General features: G+C 51.3%; 1 protein-coding gene across 6 annotated transcripts in view; it reads left to right on the top strand.

Moving 5' to 3' along the window:
* Positions 1–5,435: 5,435 nt before the first annotated feature.
* ATP9A (ATPase phospholipid transporting 9A (putative)) overlaps positions 5,436–25,498 on the top strand; it is a 128,393-nt gene continuing 108,330 nt past the window's right edge. For 2 of the 6 annotated variants that reach the window (XM_055545320.1, XM_055545322.1), the window contains exon 1: positions 5,438–5,733. In XM_055545320.1, coding sequence (XP_055401295.1) covers positions 5,456–5,733 — 278 coding nt within the window. In that variant the 5' untranslated portion in view covers positions 5,438–5,455. Of the gene's footprint in view, positions 5,734–6,480; positions 6,953–25,498 lie in introns of those variants that run through there. The other 4 variants (XM_055545321.1, XM_055545324.1, XM_055545319.1 and 1 more) reach the window with 4 other exon arrangements.

Raw genomic sequence — 25,498 nt, 5'->3', positions numbered from 1 at the left:
TACGTCTCCTGCACTGGCAGGCAGGTTCTTTATCATCTGAGCCACCAGGGAAGCCCATTAATTCAGGGAAAGAGGTAAACTGAAATACCCGTGTTATAAAGGCTTGGGACAAAGGATACAGAGGTTTATTTTATGCAAAAGGGATAATTGTTGGTCCTTAAAAGCACTGAAACAAACTTCTGTATCATCCCGTGGTTCATGCTGTAGATATATCTGGTGTCAAGTTTGCCTCTTTAACTGTTAACTTCACCCGAACCAGCTTTTTGTTTTGTTTTGCTTTTTAATGCTTGCTGGCTATCCTTATGGCTTTCAGGCCATCCTGGTGGCAGAAATCATTTTCACTGACCGTCCTAAATATCCTGAGTTAATTGTGTTGGAGGCTGATTCTGTCTTCACTTTCTTGTGTGGTAAAGACCCCAGGGGACGGACCCAGGACAGGAAATTATAATGGAATTTAGGATTGCTCATCTTTGGGATTCCACAAAGCAGGAAATTGTTCTTAAAAATGGGGAAATAAAAGAGAATTGCTTACAGTTGCCAACTTTTTATCAAGTAATGATAAATGCACCTCTTTTTTTGTGCTTCCCTTTTGTATTATCTACATGGCGTTTTGCACTCTGAAATGTTGGCTTGTTTATTCTGTCTATCCTGTTAAAGTATAACCTTTTGGAATGGGAAAATCAAGACTCCTACAAATGTAAAATGAACATGTTTCCAAGATTCTATCAACAGTTACAACTGATTGAAAGAATTGAAAAAAGTCCTCAATTTCAGGTAATCAGGAAGATTGAAGTAAACTGATGCAAAAAAGGAGTCAGTCTTCACAGGGCTAGAATCAGCTGCATTCCACTGGGCAAATTCAATTGCGTCTCTACCAGGGAGAATCGTTTGTGTTAACAACAGTTTTCTGTTGTAAAATAGCTCAGTGACAATGAAAGAGGCAGGTAACCCCGAAGGCCTGCTAGATGGGTCATCTGGTCATCTTGATTTCGGTCTTTTCTTAGATCTAGGTACCAGCAGAGACCTCAGCTCTGGGCAGCAGGTATTGTGTGTCTTGTTAACTGTATCCCCAGTGCCTGGAATATTGTAGGTGCTAAGTGAGTATGGCTTGAATGAATGAATGTTGAGTGGTATTTTCCTTAAACTCCCCAATGTCTGTCTGGGGATAAAAACAGTACCATACAAACTAATATAATTAGATCTTAACTAGATATAGTTGCTTATGACAAGCACTTAAGAGAGTTCTTTCCCCAAAAAAGGGGAACCGGGAAGATGAGGTCAGTGTTAGAGATACTGTCTTACTAGATTAACATCACCTTCTAGCCGGGTGTGTCTCGAGTAGGGACAGTTTTACCCTCGGGACATTTCGCCATGTCTGAAGACGTCAGTGGAGGTCACAGCCTGGGAGAAGGGGCTGAGCTGCTCCTGGCACGTCATGGGTAGACACCAAGGCTGCTTCTGCACATCCTCCAGTGCGCGGGGCAGCCCCCCACAATCTGGGAATAGCTCCAAAGTAAGTAGCATCCACGTTGAGAAACTCAAAGGGACGACCTGGGGCATTCATCCACAGAGAAGACTGTAGGCACCAAAGCAAGTCTCCCCAGTCTGGGTTTACCCAGAGCATTAAAAAGGTAAGTTTGGCTGCCCTGAGTCTAGGTTGCAGCATCTAGTCGGGGCGTGTGAACCCTTGGTTGCAGCATGTTAGATCTGATTTCCTGACCCTGCACTGGGAGAGCCACTGGACCGCCAGGGAAGGCCCTATCCAAACAGTTCATTAAGTCTTTGGTCCCCTTTTCCCTGCCTCGCTTTGAGCCCTGCTAGTACCCTGCACTCTGCAAACAGCCTCAGCCAGCTTGGCGAGCTATGGAAATGAGGCTCCAGGGTAGGCTGGACTGAGTCTCAAAATAGATTATGGTCTGGGCCCAATATCTGTTGGTGAGGTTTGGTGACCTCTGTGGGCCTCTGTGGAAAGACGAGGCTGGACTAGGTTGGCTTGTCTGTCAAAGATCATTCTGTTCTAGGTGTCTAGGGGTCAGTGACTTGTTGGATGGAGCCTGCTCCAGAGCCTGTTGGGTGTCCAAAGCCGTGAAAGGGGCTCCTCAGAAAGCAGGACCCTAAGATAGCTGTTTCTAGGGCCATCGGGAGAAGGCAGGGCCGAGCCGGGAAGAGGGCTTCTGATGCCCTCCCCCCAGCCCCATCCCATCACTGCCCCACTCCGCTGCTCTCCTGGACCCTGGCACTGTTCCTTCCAGCCCCACAGGCCCTCTGCTATCTCACACAAGTATCTGGATACATAAAAGCCTTTAAGTGCCTCCCTTCCTCAGGGATTGCCTTCCTGGAAGGGAGTCATTTTTGTTTTCTGCAGTGATTATAAAAGCACACAGAAATTTGGAAAATGCAAAGGCAATAAATAAGTGCCTCTCTTTTCATATGAAAATATTTTTACCTTTGGAGATTAGGAGGGGCTCTTGGTCTTTTCAAAATTCATTTAAAGAAAAACTTTTAAAAAGTGATACCTGTTGACTAGAGAAAAAGCAGAAAGTAGAGACAAGGAGACATTTCAGATCCATTTAGATGTACCACAATCATGCAAAATGTTAGGAAAATTGCTGGGTTTGGGATCAGGGTGGATATGGAGTGGGTATATGGAGCTCTCTGTACCTACTCCTACAGAAATAATTATTAATTGTAGTTCAAAAATCTACCTAGAACGTTGTCTGGAGACCCCGTTTGATAACACTGTGATGGTATTTTTTATTTTATTTTTTACTATTTTAAAAAAAGAATTTTATTTTATTTTTTTTTTGTTTTCTTTTCTTTGTGCCGAGCCGTTGTTACTGCAAGGGCTTTTCTCTAGTTGTGGAGACTGGGGGCTACTCTGGTTGTGCTCGGGCTTCTCACTGCGATGGCTTCTCTTGTTGCAGAGCACGGGCGCTCGGGCACGTGGGCTCAGCAGCTGGGTGTCTGGGCTCGAGAGCACAGGCCCAGCAGTTGTGGGGCGTGGGCTTAGTTGCTGCTCAGCATGTGGAATCTTCTGAGACCAGGGATCAAACCCATGTCTCTTGCAATGCCAGGCAGATTCCTTACCACTGAGCCACTGGAGAAGCCTTGTTGTTTCTTTAATTAGTAAAAAAATCCTAACATTTATAGGAGGAGGAGGAATTATAATCACTAACCTTGGTGAGAACTTACTATGTGACATGCATTGCACTGTTTTACATTTTGCTATTACTGCCCCGAGTTCTTGCAACAATCCTGAGCTGCCCACAATTCTCCCTGTATGTATGCAGCTTTCCAATTGCTCTGTGTACATAATTGGTTATAATCCTTCCAACAATCCTATGAGGCCAGTGTGCGCGCGCACGGGTGTGTGTGCGTGTGTGTGTGTGTGTTGCTCAGTTGTGTCCGATTCTGTGACCCCTGCCAGGCCCTCTGCCCATGGGATTTTCCAGGTGAGAATACTGGAGTGGGTAGCCATTCCCTTCTCCAGGGGATCTTCCTGATGCAGGGATCCTTTACCATCTGAGCCACCAGGGAAGCCCCCCATTTTACAGATGAGGAAACTGAGGCCCAACTGTTTGTAAGTTGCCTCTGGTTCTACAGTTGTGAGGTGCTGAAGTGATACAGGGTCTCAGATGAGGGGCCACTATTATTACTCGACCCTAGACAGTGAGGGCACAGCCTGGTGAGTGAGGGCGGCCAGAGGTGGGCGCCCCGAGGACCAGAGGGAGCTGGAAGGTGTTTGAGATCAGGATTCGTAGTTGCCTGGAAATGTCAGGATCACTGGTTCCACTGGTCACTGGAGGGCATCTTTCCTTCCTTCTGGAGCAGAGAAGACCAGGCCTGGGAGCCCAGTCTTGTTGCTTCCTAACCACGTTGCTTTGTGCAGGCCGCTCTGAGTGTCTTGTTTCCTCATCTGTGAAATGGGTGTGCTCATTTAGACTCAGCTGGCAGGGCTGCTTGGAGGATGAAATAAGGGATTCCATGGCGTTTTAGGTCCTTGATAAAAACATGAGCTAAAACAAACAAACAAACAAACAAAACATGAGCTAGCGTTTACTGGATCCCAGCTGTGTGGGGGCTCTTGGATTAAAGGGCCATGATCTCTTTGGTCTTTTCTGTCCCCTTGTGTGGTGGTGGAGTGGAGAAGAGGGCTTGAGGTGGGTGGAGTTTGAGAGGGGACCTCTGGGGAGCAGGTGGGAGAGGGTGGGGCCCCTCTGATGCCATAATTGGTGGGTCAGGGTGTTTACATCGCCTCCACTCCATCAGCCTTTCCTGAGAGTTGGCTGTGCATCGTGCTGTGTGCCTGGCACCGTCCTGCACGACACAGAGCAGATCAGGTCTGTTAGCCAAAGAATGCCGTCTCCCCTTCAAAGGTGCAATACAGCAACGTCTAGCGACATGCTTTTCTTGAGGAACTTCATCGGGACATGAGATAAGTCACACTTGGTTTGGTATCTGCCTTCCTTCACTCAGGGCCCCGGACACAGATACTTGGTGGCTTTGCCCTTATTCATAGCAAACGAATTAAAAGGCACCCACATCCCACATCAAATGTGTTAGGTGTAGCTACTTAAAAATTCCTTCTGGTTGCAGTAGGTTAGTTAACACGGTGTTACACTTTGGGGTTCTTTGATTACACATGGATTTTTAATTTCCCTCCCTCCTTCCTACACCACTGTTCGTTTTCCTTCTGTTCTTAAATTTTTATCGGGGTCCTTGGAAAGTGAGTGGATCCTGGACACTGTGGGAGAGGAGGTAGGTGTGGACGCGGGTCTGGGCGAAGGAGTCGGTGTGTGTGTCTCAGTGTGGTTGGATGTGTCTCTGTGACAGAGCACACGTGTCAGCCCCAGAGGCAGGTGAGGGGTGAGTGTGAGATGGAGGGTGTGCAGGTGTGTGAGTGCACACTGTGATGGGGAATTTCAGGGTCCAGGTGGGAGAGTGAGGGGCCAGCGATGGTGAAGGATGGTGGCTGAGGGAGTCTGGAGAGCACTGAGGCAGTGTGTCCTGTGATTGTGATTCCTGGGGGCTCACGTGGGCGAGGTCCAGGATGGACAGTGGGTGTGCGCTTGTGCGGGTGAGCGAGTGACTGAATGTCAGATGCTGGTAGGGAGGGAGCGGGTGAGAATGTGTGTGTGTGTGTGTGTGTGTGGCTCGCGTGTGAGTGTGCAAGAGTGAGCCCGTGAGAGGATGGATGCAGTGTGAGCTTGGTGGCGTGTTCGTGTGCACACAGGCGGGCATGTGCGCGTGAAAGTGGCGTGCGCGGGGGCGGGGGGAGGCCGGGCGCGCGCACGCGGGGCGTGGGCGGGGGGCGCGCGGCCGGGTGGGCGCTCGTGGGGGGCGCGCGGCGCGGGACGGGGGCGGGGCCTCTGCGGCGGCCGCGCGCGGGCCCGGCGGGCCGCCCCCCGTGGCAGGCGCGGCGCGGGCGGGCGGGCGGCGCGCGGAGCTCGGGCCCATGGTGCGCCCGTGTCCGTCGGTCGGGCCGCGCGGGCGGCTCCGCGCGTGGCCCGGCGCTCGCGAGCTCGCCCCGTCGCTGCGGGCCCGGCCCGCCCGCTGCCGCCGCCTCCTCCCCCGGGGCGGCGCGGCGCCGGCGGGCGGTGGCGCGGAGGCCGGACCGGGCGGCGGCCCAGGCTGCGCTGGGGGCGCGGCGGTCAAGGCGGGCGACATGACGGACAACATCCCGCTGCAGCCGGTGCGCCAGAAGAAGCGGATGGACAGCAGGCCCCGCGCCGGGTGAGCGGGGCCCGGGCCGGCCGCCCTCCTTTGTCCGCGCGCGGCCGCAGCCCGGCGCCGGGCGGGGCGGGCCGAGCCGGGCCTGACAGGTCGGCCGGCGCCATGAGCCGGCGGCCGAGCCCGGGGAGGGGCGGGCGGGGAGAGGTCCGGCTCAGCCCGGCCCGGCTCCGCGGCGCGATCGTGTCCCTTTCGGGCCCGAGCGCCCGGCTGCCGGGCACCTCTGCCCGCCTTGCTTTAGGCACCGTGGGAGGCCGGGCCCGCCCGGCGCTGTGGAACTGGGATCAGCCTCGCCTGCTATCCATTTTATTGTTTCCTCATTACGCCTTGTCTTCGTAATTCCGATTTGGTCAATATCGAACCTCGCTCTTCGCCTGGAACCGCCCTCGGGAGCCGGGAAATTCTCGGCTGGCATTGCCCCCGCCGCAGACCTGCCGCGGGGTCCCCGCCCGGCCCCGGCTGGACCGCTGGAGGGCGAGAGGAGCTCCTGCTGGTCGCCTGCACCCCCTCCCCGCGGTTCCCACAATTTGAGGAAGGAGCCTCCCCCGACAGGGGCGGCGGCTGCCACCTGCTGTACCCTTCCGCAGAGGCAGGGCCCTGGGCCGCCTCGTGAGGGTTGCACTCACTCGGAAAGCGGAGGCGCGGGTGTTTTGCGCCCTGACAGCTTCCCACTGGGAGGAGGGCGCTGACCTGTTGAGGTTTTAAGGGGCGGTGGCATCACCGGGGCTGAGTTAACCTGGGGAGGGGGTGCGGGGGGAGGCGAGTTGTTTAAAATGCCGATTCCTGGCCCGCCCGGGCCCGCCGGTGACTGCTTGGGGTGGGACCTGGAAGCGTGCATTTCCCGAGGCTGCCCAGGTGGGGCTGCAGTCGCCGGAGAAGGCAGCTGGGCGGGGCCGGGCCCCGCGGGCCGCCCTTCGCTTTGGCGTCGGGTTCTCCCCGCGCACTCTCGGGTGGCGGCCGCTTTGTGCGGCGTCGGTTGCTTGATGCAGGGGCGTGGGCCGGATGAACCCCTAGGGTGACTTCACCAGGTGTCAGTGGGATTTTTTGAAAAGTGGGGGAAGGGATGATGCCAGCTGCCCTTTTGTGGGGTCTTTGTCCCCAGTCTTTCTTAAACGTTCCGGGGAGGAGGCCCCGTTGGTAGAAGACAGAGGCCCAGCGGGGTCAGGGGCCACTGCGAAGATGCTGCAAAACGCAGACTGAACTCAGGATCTCTGAGCCAGAGGTGAACTGCCCTCCATAGCTTTCTTCACTTTTGGCCTACGTTTTAATCCCGACCTCTCGAGGCTAAAGAACGTTCGGTGACAGCTTGAGCCCTATGCCTGGAGGAGGGCCTGCACGTAATAAACACCCTCAGTGAATGTTTTAATGAGTTTATAAGATCAGTGGACTCTGAGGACTCTAGTTATTAATTCATGCAACAGTTATAAAAATGCCTATTGTGTGTGGAGGCTGTGCGGGGAGATGGGTGCAGACCCTGACCAGAGGTGTGGGCCTCCTGTCGCTGCTTGTGCATTGGAATCACCCTGGCAGCTTTAACAGTTACCATTCCTGCCGCGGTTTTGACCTTTGAAATAAAAACCTGGAGTGGGACCTGGCTATCTTTATCTGTCTTATCTACCTTATTTTTTCATGGCTCCCCGGATGATTTAAATGTGTCCGCATAGTTGAGAACCTCCCATTCAGTGCAAGAGAGAAAAATGCAAATAATTATTTAAAAGTGATGATTACCATGAGAGAAATATGCATCCTTAGCATAGTGGCCCAGACGGAGTGTGCCAACAATTGGGAAAAAAGGTTTCTGTTTAGTATTGGAGTGGAGGATTGCTTCTTCTTTGGAATTTGCCACCTGGGAGCTAATTTATTTCCTCAACAGTGATATGGATTCAAATTCAAGTCGGGTCTCTGGAATTCCAGGTGTTTGCATATATGTTCTTGTATTTGCATTTTTAGGAGTAGCCTTGTCAAGTTGGGGATCTTGGTATCTGGAAACACTTTTGGAAAGCCTTCTTGTAATTTAAGGGTGGGAGGTGAAGTAAAGAAATAAGAAACAAACATATTTGTGATGGTCAGACTCTCTGCTGGGCACTTGAGGTAAATGCATACTTAATTGCTCAGTTGTGTCTGAGTCTTTGCAACCCCTGCCAGGCTTCTCTGTCCATGGAATTTTCCAGGCAAGAACACTGGAGTGGGTTGCCATTTCTTGCTCCTGGGAATCTTCCCAATCCAGAGATCAAACCTGAGACTCCTGTGTCTCCTGCATTGGCAGGTGGATTCTTACCACTGCGCCACCTGGGCTGTGTTTAAATCCTCATAACCACTGTGTGAATTTTGGGAGTTAGTTTCTTCATTTTATAGCCAGGGAAACTAACGTTCCGTGATGCTAAATAATTTGTTGGAGGTCATAGGGATAGTCAGTGGGGGGGGGATGGATTTGAACCTGATCAACTCTTTTTATCTAATGGCTCTAAGCTGTAGGATGGTTGGAGGATTTTGTGGTTAAAGAAACCAAAAACCTAGGTGCCACAGGCCCCAGGAGACAGAGTATAATTAGTGCTGGGATCACTCAGCATATGCCAAGACATGCAGTTGATTTGCTGGAGGAATCCCGTAGCCCCAAAGCTCTTTTCTGTCTTGAGCAAGTCACCACATCCTGATGTTGAGAAAACTGTTGCAGTGGGTTTGTTAGGACATGAGCGCTTGCCTCACATCGCTGGAAACCTTGTTTCTGACATCAGGTGCTTTGGTTCTGGCTAAGTGAAATCCTCCTCCTGGTGAAACTGGTTAGGAGCATGGGCGCAGGATTGGAGAACTGCGTGCAAGCCTGGGTTTTGCCACTCAGTAGCTGTGTGACTCGGGGGAAATTACTTAACCTCTCTGGGTTTTAGTTTTTTCACCTGTAAAGAGGGACTAACAGTAATTCTGTGTGTGGGCTTGTGTGATCAGTCGCTCAGTCATGGCCGGCTCTCTGCACCCCCATGGACTGTAGCCCTCCAGGCTCCTCTGTCCGTGGGATTCTCCAGGCAAGAACACTGGAGTGGGTTGCCATACCCTCCTCCAGGGGATCTTCCCAACCCAGGTCTCCAGCATTGCAGGTGGATTCTTTACCATCTGAGCCACCAGGGAACCCCGTAATTATGTGTATCTCCTAGGATTGTTTGAGACTTAATCCATGGTAAGTTTGGAACACTAAGCACTCAATGCATCTTAGACATTTGCTAGGCCAAATAGTGATAATTGGATTTTTGTGTGAGGTTTGCCTTTGGTAATTTCTGGAATGCTCCTTTGAGAAGAAGGACTTTTCATGGTGGGAAGTTGAGAAATATAGATTTCATTGCTCTCTCCTGATCAAATCCAGGAAATGATTAACCACATAAATGATTCCAGCCAGATAAGTAGGTGCCCTGGTGTGATAGGTAGAGAGCAGGTTGGGCAGAACTGAGACTTTGCCTTTCCTGAGTAATGATTAGGGATCTCATGGCCAAATTGGACAGGATGCTTTGACTTTTCGATGTATTTGGACTTGGGGAACAAGGAAATTTTAGATGTGAACTGAATTAAGAAACAGCTGAGTATTTACACAGTTTACTTCAGCTTTTTTTGGGGGGGCAAACAACTTTATTGGGGTTTGGGGCTTCCTGGTGGCTCAGACGGTAAAGAAACCGCCTGTGTGCTGTGTGCTCTGCTTAGTCGCTCAGTCTGTCCGACTCTTTGCGACCCCGTGGACTGTAGCCCGCCAGGCTTCTCTGTCCATGGGATTCTCCAGGCAACAATACTGGAGTGGGTTGCCATGGCTTCCTCCAGGGGATCTTCCCAACCCAGGGATCGAACCCAGGTCTCCTGAGTTGCAGGCAGATTCTTGACTGTCTGAGCGACCAGGCAATACAGAAGACCCGGGTTCAATCCCTGGGTTGGGAAGATCCCCTGGAGAAGGAAATGACAACCCAGTCCAATATTCCTGCCTGGAGAATCCCATGGACAGAGGGGGCTACAGTCCACGTGGATACAGTCCTCGGGGTCACGGAGTCTGAAGGGACTGAGCAGCTTACACTTGGGTTAGTTTATATCACATAAAATGCATCCATTGTTAAGGTACAATGCATTGATTTTTTAAAAATTAAATTTACAGAGTTTCTGTAGTTCCTCACAATCCAGTTCTTGAACGTCTCCATCTTCCCCAGAAGTTCCCTCATGCCTTAATCCCAGACTGATTTCTGTTTCCATAGGTTTGCCCTTTCTGGAAATTTCATATAAATGGAGTCATAAACTGTGTTGTCTTTGTATCTGCTTTTTTTGGGGTCATTTAACAGAATGATTTTTTTTTTATTTTAATACAGTTTTTAAAGGTTACTGTCCATTTATGTGCTAAGTCACTTCCTAGTTGTGTCTGACTCGTTTTTGCAACTCTTTGGACTATAGCCCACCAGGCTCCATGGGGTTCTCCAGGCAAGGACACTGGAGTGCGTTGCCATGCCCTCCTCCAGGGGATCTTCCCAGCCCAGGGATAGACCCCAAGGATCTTACATCTCGCGCGTTGGCAGGCGAGTTCTTTACTGCTAGCGCCATCTGGAAAGCCCTGTGCCTTTACAGTTACTACAAAATACTGGCTGTGTGTTGTGATACATCCTCAGCCTGTCCTGCACTCAGTAGCTTGTATTTTTCCCTCAACAAACCCCTCCCAACTGGTAACCACTAGTTCGTTCTCTGTAAGCCTGCTTCTTTCTTAACTTCTTATTTTAAATTGGAGTACACTTGATTATCAGTATTGTGTTGGTCTCAGGTGTACAGCAAACGGATTCAGTTTTGCATATACATGTATCCTTTTCAAATTCTTTTCCCAATTAGGTTGTTACAGAATTTTTGAAAAAAATTTTATTTATCGGCTGCAGTGGTTCTTAGCTGCAGTACTCGGGCTGTTTGCTCTTTATTTCTTCATGTGGGGTCTTTCGTTGTGGCGTGAGAACTCTTATTTGCCCCGTGGGACCTAGTTCCCTGACCAGGGATCAAACCAGCGCCCCCTACATTGGATGAGTGGAGTCTTAGCCGCTGGGCCACCAGGGAAGTTCCTGTTACAGAGTATTGAGCAGAGTTGTTAACGCAGCGGTTTTAAAGTTCCCTTTTATTGCTTAAAGATTTCCACCGTGTAGGCATACCATACTTTATGTCTTCACCATGATGGTTGTGTTTGGCTATTGTAAACAGTATCACTAAGAACATTCAAGTCTTTGTGCAGACATATGCTTCCCTTTTTCCTGTCCGTGGTGAGTGTTTGAGATGGAGTTTGTTGGTCGTTCCTGGTTCTTCCATGGTGGTCCTGTGGGTTCCCCTGTGTCATCTTCCTCTATCTTCCCGTTCACAGTTGCGGTTGCTCAGGGTTTGCTCCTGGCCCTCTTTGCCTTTGCAAGTCTGGGTTGAGCTCGTGCGTGCTCATGGCTTCGTGTGTGCAGGCTCGGTCGCTTGGTCACATCCAACTCTTTGCAACCCTTCCAACTGTAGCCTGCCTGTCTCCTCTGTCCATGGGATTTCCCAGCAAGAATACTGGAGTGGGTTGCCATTCCCTCCTCCAGGGGATCTTCCCGACCCAGGGATTGCACCCAAATCTCCTGCGTCTCCTGCATTACAGGCGGATTCTTTACCTACTGAGCCATGGGGGAGCCCTTCCCTGGAGGCTCAGATGGTAAAGAATCGGCCTGCAATGTGCGAGACCCAGATTCAATCCCTTGGTTGGGAAGATCCCCTGGAGAAGGGAATGGCTACCCACTCTAGTATTCTTGCCTGGAGATTTCCATGGACAGAGGAGCCTGGTGGGCTGGAGTCAGTGGGGTCGAAAAGAGTCGGACACGACTGAGCGACTAACACTTTGAACCCATGGCTTCAGTGACCTTCAAGTCCTTCTGCCGTCTTCCTGAGTCCTCCTCTCAGCCTGGCTCCCACCGCGAGCCTGGTCTTCCTCCAGTGTTCCCACGCACGGAGAATGGTGTGCCAGCTCTTCGAGGCAAAACCCTGACTCCCAGGATCCAGATGCTGCCTTGCCCTCCTCTTCCTTTGCTAATCCTTTCTCAGGGCCTCCCCCTTTTGCTCCCTGAGTTGCTCTGGAGTCTGTTCCTCTCCTTCAGCATTGCTGCCACCGGCTCAGCCTCCTTGTCTTCTTCATCATCATCAGTTGATACCCTTCATCCAAGCTTTTGATTGTCCAATGAGGTCTCCACCTCTCAGCCAGAATGTGTGTGCTACGTCGATTCAGTTGTGCCCGACCCTTTGCGACCCTATGAACTGTAGCCCTCCAGGCTCCTCTGTCCATGAGGTTGACCAGGCAAGAATACTGGAGTGGGTTGCCATGCCCTCCTCCAAGGGGTCTTCCTGACCCAGAGATCAAACCAGCGTCTCCTGCCCTGGCAGGCGGGCTCTTTACCACTGAGGCACCTGGGAAGCCCAGATATGGCCAGATGCTTTGATCCTGGGCATGTTCTGCTCAAAGCCCTCCAGGGAACCATCTCACTAGGTGCTTTGGCCCTGCGCTGTCCAGCATGGCAGTCACTAGCCTCCCGCCGCTGTTTAAATTCCGGTTTAGAATAATTAAAACTAGATTAAAGTTTCAGCCCCACGTTTCAGCGTCCAGTCCCCACACGGCCAGCGCCTGCTGTACAGGTTGGCCCAGAGACCAGCAATCCCGCCGTCACCCGAGGTGCTGTCGAACGGCGCTGCCAGGACCCTTGCCGCCCCCTGAGCTGATCTCAGCGCACTTCGGCCCCCTCCTCGTCCAGCCGCATGATCTGTGCTCACGTCTCCTCCCGGCTCCCTCTGGACGCAGGGCCTCTGCACATGCTGTCCTCTGCCTGGAAAGTCCTCCTCTCCCCCTTCATCTGGCCGAAGCTCCGTCTTCCGTTAAATCCCACTGAGGCCTCAGGTCCTCAGGGAAGACTTGCCTGACGTCCCCTCTGCAGAGCAGGTCCCATTCTGGGAGCCTCTCAGAGCGCCTGCTCCTCTTCTGTTTTGCTCAGTTGCAGTTAGACATGTCCTTGTGTGACCCTTCAGCTGGGAACACCGCGGGGCCCTGGCTGGGGACAGGTTAGTCACCATCGCATGGAGCCTGGCACGGAGTAGGTGCCCAACACATCCTTCTTTTTTTTAAAGAAGAGAACAAGTCTACACTTTTATTTACTTTTCAATAAGTTTAGATCCTTGAAGGGCACAGCGTCACTCCTTGAAGGGCACGCCAAGAGTCGGATTCTGTGTCCAGTGGCCTTGGCAAAACAAGTTGCTTTGCAGTTTGGCACGAACCACGCTGCTGTTTCCACAAGTGCGCGCTGCCTTTCCCCAGATTACGCTGGTTGTGTTACATTTTCCTCCCGGAGTTACTGTGCTGTTCTTTGTTTGGTACACATAAGCACGTCTCTTGCCTAGATAGAACTCAGTGTTATCTTGAGCGCGTGTGTGTGTGAGTGTGTATGAGTGTGTGTGAGCACGCATGCGCTTGCTTGCTTGCTTGATCGTGTCCGACTCTTTGGGACCCCATGGACTGTAGCCCACCAGGTTCCTCTGTCCATGGGATTTCCCAGGCAAGAATACTGGAGTGGGGCTGCCAGTTCCTCCTCCAGGGGATCTTCCTGACCCAGGGATTGAACTGGCATCTCCTGCATTGTCAGGGGGATCCTTTTACCACTGAGCCACCTGGAAGCCCAGTATAGCTTCAGTTTTCAGGCTTTGTACCCCCTCTGGTTCCATAGGCCCCACTTGTAGCCAGCGAAAATGGCCACGGACCACAGCCTTGCAGAATGTTTGTCATTCTACAGGTCCTCCTCCTAGCCCGCCTCCACAGGGGCCAAGATGACTGAAAGGGCCCAGTAAATCCTTGTTGAGAGAAAGCGTGCCTGAAGCAGGTCTCCAGTTTATAAAAGAAACGGAGCCGCCTCTGCTGTTGAGAATGGGGAGGGAGGAGCTTTCCAGCTGGTCCGGCAGAAGTCTCAGTGTCCTCAAGTCTAAGTCTGTAGGATGCCTGTTGGACGTTCTTGAAGTGCTGCTTACTAACCATCTGCTCCTGTGTTTTCCTGGCTCGGCGGTCTTCCCTGGTTGGGGGGATCAAGTCTGCCTGTCTTAGCCATGTGGTCTGAAGGCAGGGCTGGAGATGCCCGAGGGGCTTGTGACGTGAGTGCCAGGAGAGGGGAGTCTCAGGCCAAGAGACTGGGTGCCCTCTGTCTGCCTCTCTCTCCGCCGAGGGGCGCCAGCCCGTCCGCTCCTGTGATGGGCTCTTGGCTGCCTTGGATGAGAGAACAGCCCCGGCAGGCGTTGGCAGCGGCCCACCCGGAAGCGGCCTTTGTGCCCTCTGCCAGCCCTGCTGCACCCGTGCCATCCACTTCCTGATACGGCCTCCCTGCCATGGGCCCGCCCCAGTGCTGACCAAAACCAGACCAGTGCTCCCTGCCCAGGCGGGCACAGGCGGTGACATCAGCTGTGGAATTACACACCAACCCAGGTGGAGATGCTGAAAGGGAGCAAGTGGGTACAGGACCAAGGAAGGCCAGGGCGCCTGCTGCACACCAGCCCCAGGGCAGCAAGGCGGCCCTTTGAGCTTGACCTCTGGCCCCCGTGCGTGCAGTCAGTGGGAAGGCGGAGCCAGGGTATGGAATAAGCCATCTTCAGACTTTTGGGGCTGTTACTTTTCAGCATAGAAAGTTCTTTCAATATTTCTACCCAGATGCAAATGATGGAAGTCACCCATGAGGGCTGTCCAAACATGATGGCCACCTTTGGGAATGGCCATGGAGTGGCTCGAGCTTCACTCCTGAAAGTGACTGGGCTTTGGTTTAATTTGGAAAGAAGAAAACCCATCGTAGCATATCTTTTTGATGACTTTTACTGAAAGGGAGAGAATGTGCTTAGTCACTCAGTCCTGTCCGACTCTTTGTGACCCCAAGGACTGTGGCCTGCCAGGCTCCTCTGTCCATGGGATTCTCCAGGCAAGGATACTGGAGTGGGTTGCCATGCCCTCTTCCAGGGGATAGTCTCGACCCAGGGACTGAATCCAGGTCTCCTGCATTGCAGGTGGATTCTTTACCATCTGAGCCACCAGGGAAGCCCAAGAATACTGGAATGGGTAGCCTGTCCTTTCCCTAGGGGATCTTCCAGACCTGGGCATGGAAGGAATCAGGGTCTCCTGAATTGCAGGCAGATTCTTTTCCAGCTGAGCTACCAGGAAAGCCAAAGAGAATGGTGCTGATTTTTTTTTTCAAGTGAGCTTTTGCTTTATTTATGTGATTTTGAAAGATTGATTTACTCATTCAGAGCTTGGCCTGTGGAAAGCATCGCCAGAGATCACTTTTAGGTGGCTCAGGGCCAAACATTGAAAGGCTTGCAATTATGTTTATGGTTCCTTCTGTTTATGCCAAACAATACTTGTCTTCTTTTTGTAGTAGCGACAGGAAGTTGCCTTTCTCATACGTTTCAGTAAAAAAAACACAGAGTTGGTTTAGATGTATGAAGTCAGTAATAGTTGGGGAGCTTTGTAGATGTGCCCGTGTCATGGCTGACATTTAGGAAGCGGTGGCCTGTGCTGACATGATGCTCTTGGTCTAAAAATATAATGGTATTGTTACAAAGGGGAAAGAAGAGGGATAAGCTGGTTGTGCTAATAGAGTTAAAATTCTAAAAACATTTTTTTCTAATTTTATTGAAGTATAGTTGATTTACAGCGTTGTTGGTTTCTGTTTATAGTAAAACGATTCTGTCATGATTATCATTCCTTTTCATATTCTTTTCCATTATGACTCTGTACAGAGTATAGTAGGACCTTGTTGTTTATCCATCCTGTGTATAATTTGCTAATCTCAAACCTGGCTTCCCTGGTGACTCAGTGGTAAAGAATCCACCTGCCAAGACAGGAGGCCTGTGTTTGATTCCTTGGTCAGGAAGTTCCCCTGGAGAAGGAAATGGCAACCCACTCCAGTATTATTGGGCTTCCCTGGTGGCTCAGCTGGTAAAAAATCCACCTGCAATGCGGGAGACCTGGGTTCAATCCCTGGGTCAGGAAGATCCTCTGGAGGAGGGCATGGCAACCCATGCCAGTATTCTTGGCTGGAGAATCCCCATGGACAGAGGAGCCTGGCGGGCTACAGTCCACGGGGTCGCAAAAGAGTCGGACACGACTGAGCGACTGAACAACAAACCACAGCGATCAGAAATCTCCAAGCCGCCCCTCCTGCAGCCCCTCCCCGTTGGCAGCTGCAGACTGTTCTGTCTGTGGGTCTGTGTCTCATGGACGTGTTCCTTTAGATCATATTTTAGATTCCACACGTAAGCGACATATATTCGTCTTTGTCTGACTTAATTCACTTGGAATGGTAATCTCTAGGTGCATTCATGTTGCTGCAAATGGCATTATTTCATTCTTTTTTCCCATGGCATGGGGGATCTTCCCCAACCAGGGATCCAACACGTGCCCCCTGCATTGGAAGTGCAGAGTTTTAACCACTGGACCACAGGGAAGTCCATTTCCTTCTCTTTTATGGCTTAGTCATGTCACTGTGTTTGGTTCCACATCTTCTTTATCCAGTCTTCTGTTGATGGGCGTTTAGGCTGCTTCCACGTCTTGGCTGTTGTGAACAGTGCTGCAGTGGACTTTGGAGGTGTGTGTATCTTTTCAAATTATGGTTTTGTCCGGATGTGTGGCCAGGAGTGGGACTGCTGAATCATATGGCAACTCTATTTTCAGTGCTTAAGGAACCTGCATACCGCTTCCCATAGCGGCTGCACCGGTTTGCATCCCCAGCAGTGTAGGAGGGCTCCTTTTTCTCCACACCCTCTCCTGCAGTTGTTATTTGTAGACTTAAAAAATCCTTTTTCTTTCGCCAAGTCATCCAGGAAAGAAATGCTTTTAAAACCATGGTTGGTTTGCCCTGTTGATCGGGGATCTTATCGTTGCTTTAATCATCGTCTAAGGTTTGAGGGGATTGTGTGAGAGGACAGTTGGAAGGGGCCCCATGGAAAGAAAGGCTTCTTGTGTGAACTGGCAGTTGGGGTGAGCTGAAGGCTGTTACCTCCTTCCCCTTAAATCTCTGTGGCATTTGCCCCCTGTCGGGGTGGAGCCTGCTGGCTGCCCTGCCTGAGAAAGAAGCCGCCTGCGGAGGGAGCAGTGCCCTCCCTGTGGAGCCGGGCCTGGCAGGGCACCTCCCTCCGCCTGGCCATCTGCTGGGCCACGGATGAAGTCGGGTTTGGCCAGGTTAGACGTCAGGGTTTGGCTAGCCCTCAGCCTCCGCCCCGTTGACATCTTTGGTTTGACAGTTCTCTACTGTGGGGGCCTGTCCTGTGCGTTGTAGGAGTTTGGGCAGCAACCCTGGCCTCCCTCTGGAGGCCAGTAGCACTCCTATAACCTAGGGGTCCCCCAGCTGGGACAGCCCGAAGGGTCCCCAGATGTTGCCGCGTCCCCCGGGGGTGGGGGAGTAGGTGTGGGCAGGACCGCCGCTGTTAGGAACCCCTGGATGAGTGGAATGTACGTGTTCTGTGAATGGCTGTAGCCTTTGTTGTCCTTAAGGTGAGTCATCGTCTCTTTACAGAAATAAAAGAAAAACCTGTTGGGCAAGAAATTCACGTTTGGACCATGTTCTCAACTCTGAGTTCAGCTTCTCGACTAAGGAAGCCTTGAGCTGTTGGAATAGAGCATTTGGGAAGTGTTCTGGGCTGACGTGTATCCCTGGTCGAATTTACACACCAGGGTCCTAACTGTGCACCTTTTAGAAAGTACCGTGTGTGCACACAGGGCCTTTAGAGAGGGGATCAAATTAAAGTGAGTCATTATGGCGAGCCTGTAACCAAGCTGAGTGGTGCTCTAGGAAGAGGAATTTAGGATGAGAGGAGAGACACCAGGGACGAGACGACAGGCCACGAGGACCCAGGACAAAGGTGGCCGTCGGCACGCCAAGGAGCGAGGCCTCCAAAGGCACCACATCTGCTGACACCTTGATCTGGGACTTTGCAGCCACCAGAATGATCAGAACATAAATTTCTGTTGTTTAACTGCCCAGTCCGTGGTGTTTTCATATGGCCGCCTAAGAAGGCTTAATGCAGGAAGCATCTCCTGGTTATTTGTAGGTGAGGAGTCTTGGTGTCAGTGGTGAACTTTTGTTTTAAACCGATGGATGAGTTCTTCAGTGATTCTCTTTAGACGGTCCAGTCTCCGTAAGCATATTACAAGGTCATGTGTGCTAGAGCTGAGCACCACCGGCTCCCGTAACCTAAAGCACACCCTGCGCGCTCCCCAGGGAGGAGGCACTGGTTCCAGATGTTTCCTTGTGTTTACAGAGTTTACGGTGGTCACATTTCCAGGTTGTGCTTTGGATGGTTGGTTTGTTAATTCGGACTGTGCTAGATTAGTCTAATGAGGAGTATAATAGTTGCCCACCCCTGCTGTGTGCTGATGGGGCTTCCCTGGTGACTCAGCTGGTAAAGAATCTGCCTGTGATGCAGGAAACCTGGGTTTGAACCCTGGGTCAGGAAGATCCCCTGGAGAAGGGGATGTCTACTACCCACTCCGGTATTCTTGGCCTGGGGAATCCCATGGACAGGGGAGCCTGGCGGGCTACAGTCCAGGAGGTCCCAAGGCGTCGGACACAACTCAGCAGCTAGCACACTGTTGGGTTTTTCTGTAAGGGCTTGCAGATACAGCTGAGTGAACTTTTTGGCCAACCCAATACGTGCATTGCTTCTGGAAGAAGCAGAGAGCAGAAATGATGTGACGGGGAACTTTTAGGAACTTCAGATTATCCCAGTGATTGTGAATTCTTCAGAAGCGTACTTTCTGTTTTCTGGGTTAGTTTGCAAGTTGATCCTTATTTTCCTGATTCACTCTCTGTGAGGGAGACGTTCCTGGTAATGGAGGAAAAGGGCAGAACATGTGTTTCTAAAATGTCTGGACTCACCCTTTGAATACCTTTTAGCCTGCATAAAGCAGTCAGTCCCCAGGGAGGGCCAAAGAAAATGTAAAACTGGAGAACTGCCCCACCTTCCTGATCTTCCCTCTTTTTTTGTTCTCCAGATTAAAGGCAATTTGAGACCCTCATAGAAGGGATGACACAATTGTGTCCGGCTAAGTCAAAGGACCAGGAAGTAAACAGATAAGTTGTCCTACGGGCAGGGCTTTTTTTTTTTTTTTTCCCTGAATCACCTGATTAAAAACTATGCATATATGCACATCCTTGCATATGCACACACAGGGAAGTGCGTAAATCTTCAACGCACAGCTTGATGAGTTTCATGAGGTGAACACGCTCCTGTAACTGGAGGTGAAGAAACAGGCTGTGACCTCAGAAGCCTGCCCCTCCTCACCTTCCTCCCCGCCCCATCGGTGTCCTGACTTCTGATAGCAGAGACTGGGCCTGTTTTTGACCTTTAAGTGATTGCAGTCATGGAGCAGGCACTCACTCTTGCCAGTTCATTCTCGCTGCGTCCTTTGTTCGTAAGGGGTGACCGCGCTGCCTGTTTGTTAGCGCTTGCTCACTTCTGTTGCCAGATGAAGTCCGTGTAGGGATAAGTCATTGATCTGTGTACAGGGAGGGGTTTAGGAGCGTCGACCCTCAAACAGTCAACAGTCCAAGGACTGGGCTTGCTATCTTTGCCTCAAAAACAAAAGAATTGATAAATGACTCACCCAAGGGCAGAAGCTGAAACAGTTTGGATAGAATCAGGACTCAAACCCTAGTTCTTTTTTTTTTTCTTTTCTTTTAACTCTTTGTTTTATTTGGGAGTATAGAATCTGCCTGCAGCGCAGGAGACCCAGGTTTGATCCCTGGATCGGGAAAATCCCCTGGAGAAGGGAATGGCAACCCGCTCCAGTGTTCTTGCCTGGAGAATCCTGTGAACAGAGGAGCCTGGTTCTTCTCAGATATATTCTGAGAAGCAGCTTGGTCTTTCTTTCTTTCTTTCTTTTTAATTTGGCCATGAGGCGTATGGGATCTTAGTTCGCTAACCAGGGATCAAGCCCATGCCCCCTGCATTGAAAGCTCGGGGTCTTAACCACTGGACCACCAGGGAAATCCCTTTTTTATTTTATTTTTTTTTGCATTTCTTAGTTTACATTTTTTTTTTTTAAGAATCAAAGTAACATTGGTTTCTCACCTTATGTGTTTCATGGGAACAACATGTTATTTCTGCTTCTGTTTACTCTACAGCCAGAGACCCCTTCTTAAGGGAAATAGTAAAAAAAAGTCTAAGTTGTATTTTAATTGTTAAGTCAGTGCATGTGTATTAAAGAAGAATTGGAGAACAGAGAAAGCTATTGACTGAGATACGGGTGTTAACGTCTCCGTTCAGCGGCGCCACGGTTAGCTCAACCTTTCAGCAGACGCTGTCTTCTCCCTGTCTTGTTTCGTGTGGACATTGTTTGGTGAGTTATACCCATGCAGCACATGTGCTTTTATTCCCATTTTTTCTCACCCAGCATTTTAATGTAAAGCTTTTGTTTGGTATCCTGATGTGCTTTGTAAACGACACTTTCAGTGGCAACCTGCTGTCTCTTTGAGGAGGCATCTTTAATTCACATAACCCAGGACCCTGGATGCTCACAAGTTGGTTCTTACTGTGTTGTCACTTTATATTCTGAACGCTGGCCCTCCAGAGCAGAGGCACCCTGCACCCGCGGAGGCCCAGGCCTGGGTTACCGTGACCTCGTGTTTGCTGCGTGACTGGAGATGCCCCCGTTTCGGTCCGCCCGGCCGCTCCCTGATGCGGCCCGCGATCTCTCACGTTTCCAGGCTGTTGCGTTAACTGGGGTGGACCTTTGTCAGACAGGCGCTGATCGCCCCTAGACAGCCGGGGGGGTCCGGGGAGCCCGGGCTCACTGGAGAAGAGCCCCTGTACCGCCGCTGAGGGTGGCAGCCAGGCCCTGCGGGGACCTGCCTGACCTGCCCAGAGCCCCCCCACCCCCAGCTCCCACATGGAGACTTCTAAACACTAGCATTTAATTGTTTTCCAGTGTAAAAGTAATAACTTCTGTTAAAGAAAACTAGTGGTTTCTCTTATAGAAGAATTAAAGATGCAGGAGATGGAATTTAAAGCCCAACTTCCTGTTAATACTAGGTATGTTTCCTTCTGGTCGTCCCTGGTGGCTCAGAGGTAAAGAATCTGCCTGCCAATGCAGGATACACGGGTTCTATCCCTGGGTTGGGAAGATCCCCTGGAGAAGGAAATGGCAACCCGCTGCAGTGTGCTTGCCTGAAAATCTCAAGGACAGAGAAGCCTGGCAGGCTACAGTCCATGGGATCACAAAAGAGCTGGACATGACTTATTGCCTCAACAACATATTTCCTTCTGATCTACACTTTTATCAGATGGCTGCTGCTGCTGCTGCTGCTGCTAAGTCGCTTCAGTCGTGTCCGAGTCTGTGTGACCCCAGAGACGGCAGCCCACCAGGTTCCACCGTCCTTGGGATTCTCCAGGCAAGAACACTGGAGTGGGTTGCCATTTCCTTCTCCAGTGCATGAAAGTGAAAAGAGAAAATGAAGTCGCTCAGTCGTGTCCGACTCTGTGCGACCCCAGAGACGGCAGCCCACCAGGCTCCTCTGTCCATGGGATTTTCCAGGCAAGAGCACTGGAATGGGGTGCCATTGCCTTCTCTGCAGATGGCTGTTAGGTGACATTATTTCATTGGGTTTGCTGTTAGAAATGAAAACTTAGTCTGTAGAGGCAGTCTTGATGCATGGATTTTTGCTACTCCTTGGGCAGCTTTCATGAGCCCGCATCCCCAGGTCTCTGGGTTAGATGGAGCTCGTGAGTACTTAGGGGCTCTCACCATGTGTTAATCACTGAGCTACTCTTCTGGAAGGGCTTTGCTGTGTCACACCCTGGAAAAGCTAGAACGGCCCCTCCCAGGTCAGGAGATGGGCGGTGGCCTCCTCCAATCATTTACATTTTTCCTTTTGCCGAGTGCATACCCACGAGATTGGGAAAGTTTTAAAAAAGGAGAGAAAAAGAAGTAAGAGGAAAAGTTTTTTCCTTTCTCTGTTTCCGAGTGTCTGAGACGGGTGGAGCTGGAGGGCAGGGGGCCTGCGGTTGACTGCCCGTGGCACATTCTGTGTATGGACTGGGGTCCGACCGCCTCGGGATGGTGCATTTGGTGGTCATGAAAGAGAACAGAGCGTGCAGGCATTCAGTGTTTGCTGAGTGAATAAAAGTCCTTGTAGATCAGTTTCTCCTGACAGAGCTGCGTGCAGACATCACGTCTGCCACCCTGCAGAGAGAGGAGCCCCGGTCCTGTTCCCGGGGGGCAGCAGCATCAGGAGAGGTGTGACCGTGTCCCCCTCGGACCAGCCCCTCCACCCCTTGGTTCCAGAAGTTGGCTCTCCCCAAGCGACAGGTGCTGTAACAATCTGGCATTTTACAGGCGCCCTTGGAAGCTTCACTTGTGGCCATGCGGGGCTGTCTCAGCACCAGAGCCACGCCTGGTGGGCAGCATAGCCTCTGGGCTGCTGTCCAGGCCTCCAGGGGGCAGGGGAGGAGCCAGGCTGGGAGGAAGGAGGCTTCCTGGTAGAGGTGTTGGCTCCCCGCGGCCAGGCTCCGCTGCCCAGGACCCGGAGGGGCCCAGAGCCTGGATGCGAGCGGGGATGCCTCTCTCTGGCCCTGTGACTCTGGCGGGGTGAGTTCAGCTCTCTGAAAATGGGCATCGTGATGGCATTGCTCAGGGGGTGTGAGGACCGGATGAGCTATTGTCTGTCGTGTGCTTAGGCCTCAGCGTGTGGCCCATGGCAAGGGCAGGAGCAGAGATAGCCACTATCAAGGCTGACCTCGGAGGGAGGAGCCAGCAGGGGGTGGGCAGCGGCCCTGGGGACCCGCATGCATCCTGCTGTGCCTCCATCATTGAGTTCTGCTGGTCTGGACAATCCAGGCATGGCTCTTGGAGTCTTTGATAGCGTGAGGACTCCAAAGGCGGGTTCTGGGATCTGTCTGCTAAAGCCACAGTCCCCTCAGCCCCCTCCAACTGCAGGACTCAGTGCAGGATGGGGAGCAAGGAAGGGATGCACGTTGATGGTTTCCGCCGGCGTCCAGCGCGCACCGAGAGCTTTCTGGATGTGCTCGCTTGGTGTTCTGCCCTCTGGGGACTTGCCTTCTGTGTCATCACTTAACTCCATTCAGTTCTCTGGGATCATGTGGTCCCTGCAGTGTGCCTGGCTCTGCCTGGGGGCGGCTGCACTCAGACCTCTTCTGGAACCTGTGAGCAGATGGCCTAGCTCAGTGTCCACGTGTGAGGTCAGGTCCCTGTGTGCTGGGGGCCTGGGGCGTGTGGAGGGCTTTCCAGCAGAGCGACCGAGCACCTGCCGTATACCAGGCCTGGGGCGGGAGGTGAGTAGAATCTGGTCTCCGACCCACAAGCTTGGGGCTAAGATTTTGGCTCCAGACTGAGAGCTGTGTGCTGTTTTGCAGCAGGCTGGCTTTTTGGTTTGTTTTGTTTTTAAATGTAAGAAGTTTAATCCGTCACAGTCATGTAGTTCAGTGTTGAAAGGTGCAGAAGTGTGTGCATTGCAAACCCAGCCTGCTTCCCACCTGCTCCGTTCAGCTACCTGGTGCCCTTCCCCAGGCGAACACTCGTCAGTTTCTTCAGTGTCGTTCTAGACAGTCTTTAACCATTGATGAAAACAGTACAGATATTTTGTATCTAAAGAAATGCACATAGATTTTTCCCTTTTTTATTCACTTGTTAGTACCCCTTACACAATACAACATACTTTTTTCACTTAACATTATACCCTGGGCTTGTTCCATATCAGTCATGAAAAGCTTCTTCGTTTCTTTAAAAACAGTTTGTTTAAAATGGCTTCATAGGGTTCCATTGAATAGATGTGCTTTATTTTTTTAATTTATTTATTTTTGATCGGAGGATAATTGCTTTACAGTATCGTGTTGGTTTCTGCCGTATATCGGCATGAGTCAGCCGTAGGTTATCTGCGTGTCCCCTCCTCTTGAATCTCCCCCTCCCCTCCAAACCCCACCCCCTTTCGGTTGTTGTTCAGCACCGAATGTGAGCTCCCTGCGTCATACAGCAAATTTCCACTGGCTCTCTAATCTCCCATAGGGTCATAGAGACGTACTGTGTTTATTTAACCAGTTTATTGCGGAGCACTTGCTGTATCCCAGGCCTGGGGTTCAGGTCATTTCTAATGGTTTGCTCTTACTAGTAATATTATAGTGAATGGTCTTTGTGCCCTTTTCTGAACATATGAAATATCTCGAAGGGTAATGGTTGGGTCAAAAGGAATGTCCATTTGTAATTTTGGTAGCTGTTGCCAGGTTGCCCTCCAGGAGGTGGTACTGATTTAGGCCCCTCCCCGCGGTAAAAACGCCTGTTTGGCTGTCCTGACCAGACACAGGTGTTGTTAGGCTCTTTGATCTTGGTTATCATGCTAAGTGGAAAAAAATAATACCTCAGTGTGGTTTTAGTTCTGCCTAGTATTTTAAAATTGAGTCAGTTGCCAACATTTAAAAACTGAGGGTTGGCCCCTTAGAATGTGTGTTTGTCTTTGTCATGAAGAGCTGGAGGGTCTGTTGTGCTGGGCCTGTGCAGAAACATCCTGGAAGGAACTGCATCCTGCCCACGGGGTCTGGGCTTTTCAGGATCCCTGTCCCACTGGGTCGTGTGTTTATTTTTGTTTGTTTACTCTTTTCTTGCCGGGCTTCTGTGGATTTGAGTTTGCCAGTCCTGGTTTAGAGAGAAGCGGGTAAGTTTAAGGGAGAACAGAGTTGCTTCCTCTTCTTTTTGGGAATAGCAGAATGGGTTTCGAAGGATAAGGAGAAGTTGGATGGTGGGCTTGCTCGAGAAAGTCTGATGTGGGTGAGCATTGCAGAGGGGTTGGGAGTTGGAGGAAAGTAGACCAGCAAGGAGAGATCTCGCGGAGTTCTGGAGCCCGCCTGTCTTGACTGCAGTCGGTGGCCTGACAGTGAGGACCTGGGATGAACAGGTAACAGGGATGCACACAGGTTCATCAGTAGTGAATCATCATGGGGTGGGATGCGACGTGAGAGGCGTCATGAGCTGTGAATAGCAGGAGACCAACAGGAGACGACTTAAGCCATGAGAAATAGGGAGAGAAGAGTGTCTACCATCTGTGGCTGTCCCCACCCCCAGAGAACCTGAGTTAATCCCGTGCGTGTGTGTTTTCCAGTATTTTTCCTCATGCATACATCAGCATATATTACTTTCATTAAAACATAGCATAGTAAATTGCCTGTCTCCCGCTTTGTTTTTTTCCTCCCACTTTATCACTTGGATCTCGTCCAGCCAGCGTGTGCATCCCTCCCTCATTCTGTTCATGCTGCAGGTTCAGTGTCCGGGGGTCCGTCTGCCATGGGCATCTGGTTGTTCCCAGCGGTTTGCTCTCTCTGTGTACTGCAGCTGTGAGCACCCTAGTGTGCTTCCCTTTGGTCACCTTGTACCAATATTTGTGAAAGACGCATCCAGGGTGGCCTTCTAGGTGAGAGGATCTGGGCTTCACATTTGAAGAAGTTGCCACGTTGATGTGACCTTTTTCGCTGGTACACAGCAGTCCCACCTTCTCTGAGCTTTTGCTTTCTATGGCTGCAGTTAGGTGTGAGGGACCCAAGAATCTTAAGTGGAAAGTTTCAGAAATAAATGGATTGTAAGTTTCACATGGTCTGCCCTTCTGAATCGCGTGATGAGACCGTGTGTCTTGCTGCTCAGTCCTGCCCTGGACTTGAACCATCATCGTTTGTCCCGCCTGTCCGGCCTGGTAGCCACTCAGCCCCCTCTGTTACCAGACCGACTGTATCGCAG

This window comes from Bubalus kerabau, chromosome 13 (assembly GCF_029407905.1).
Source record: "Bubalus kerabau isolate K-KA32 ecotype Philippines breed swamp buffalo chromosome 13, PCC_UOA_SB_1v2, whole genome shotgun sequence".
In the NCBI taxonomy this organism is placed as follows: Eukaryota; Metazoa; Chordata; class Mammalia; order Artiodactyla; family Bovidae; genus Bubalus; species Bubalus kerabau.
The sequence above is the reverse complement of the archived record's forward strand: the minus strand, read 5'-3'. Positions and strand labels throughout refer to the sequence as shown.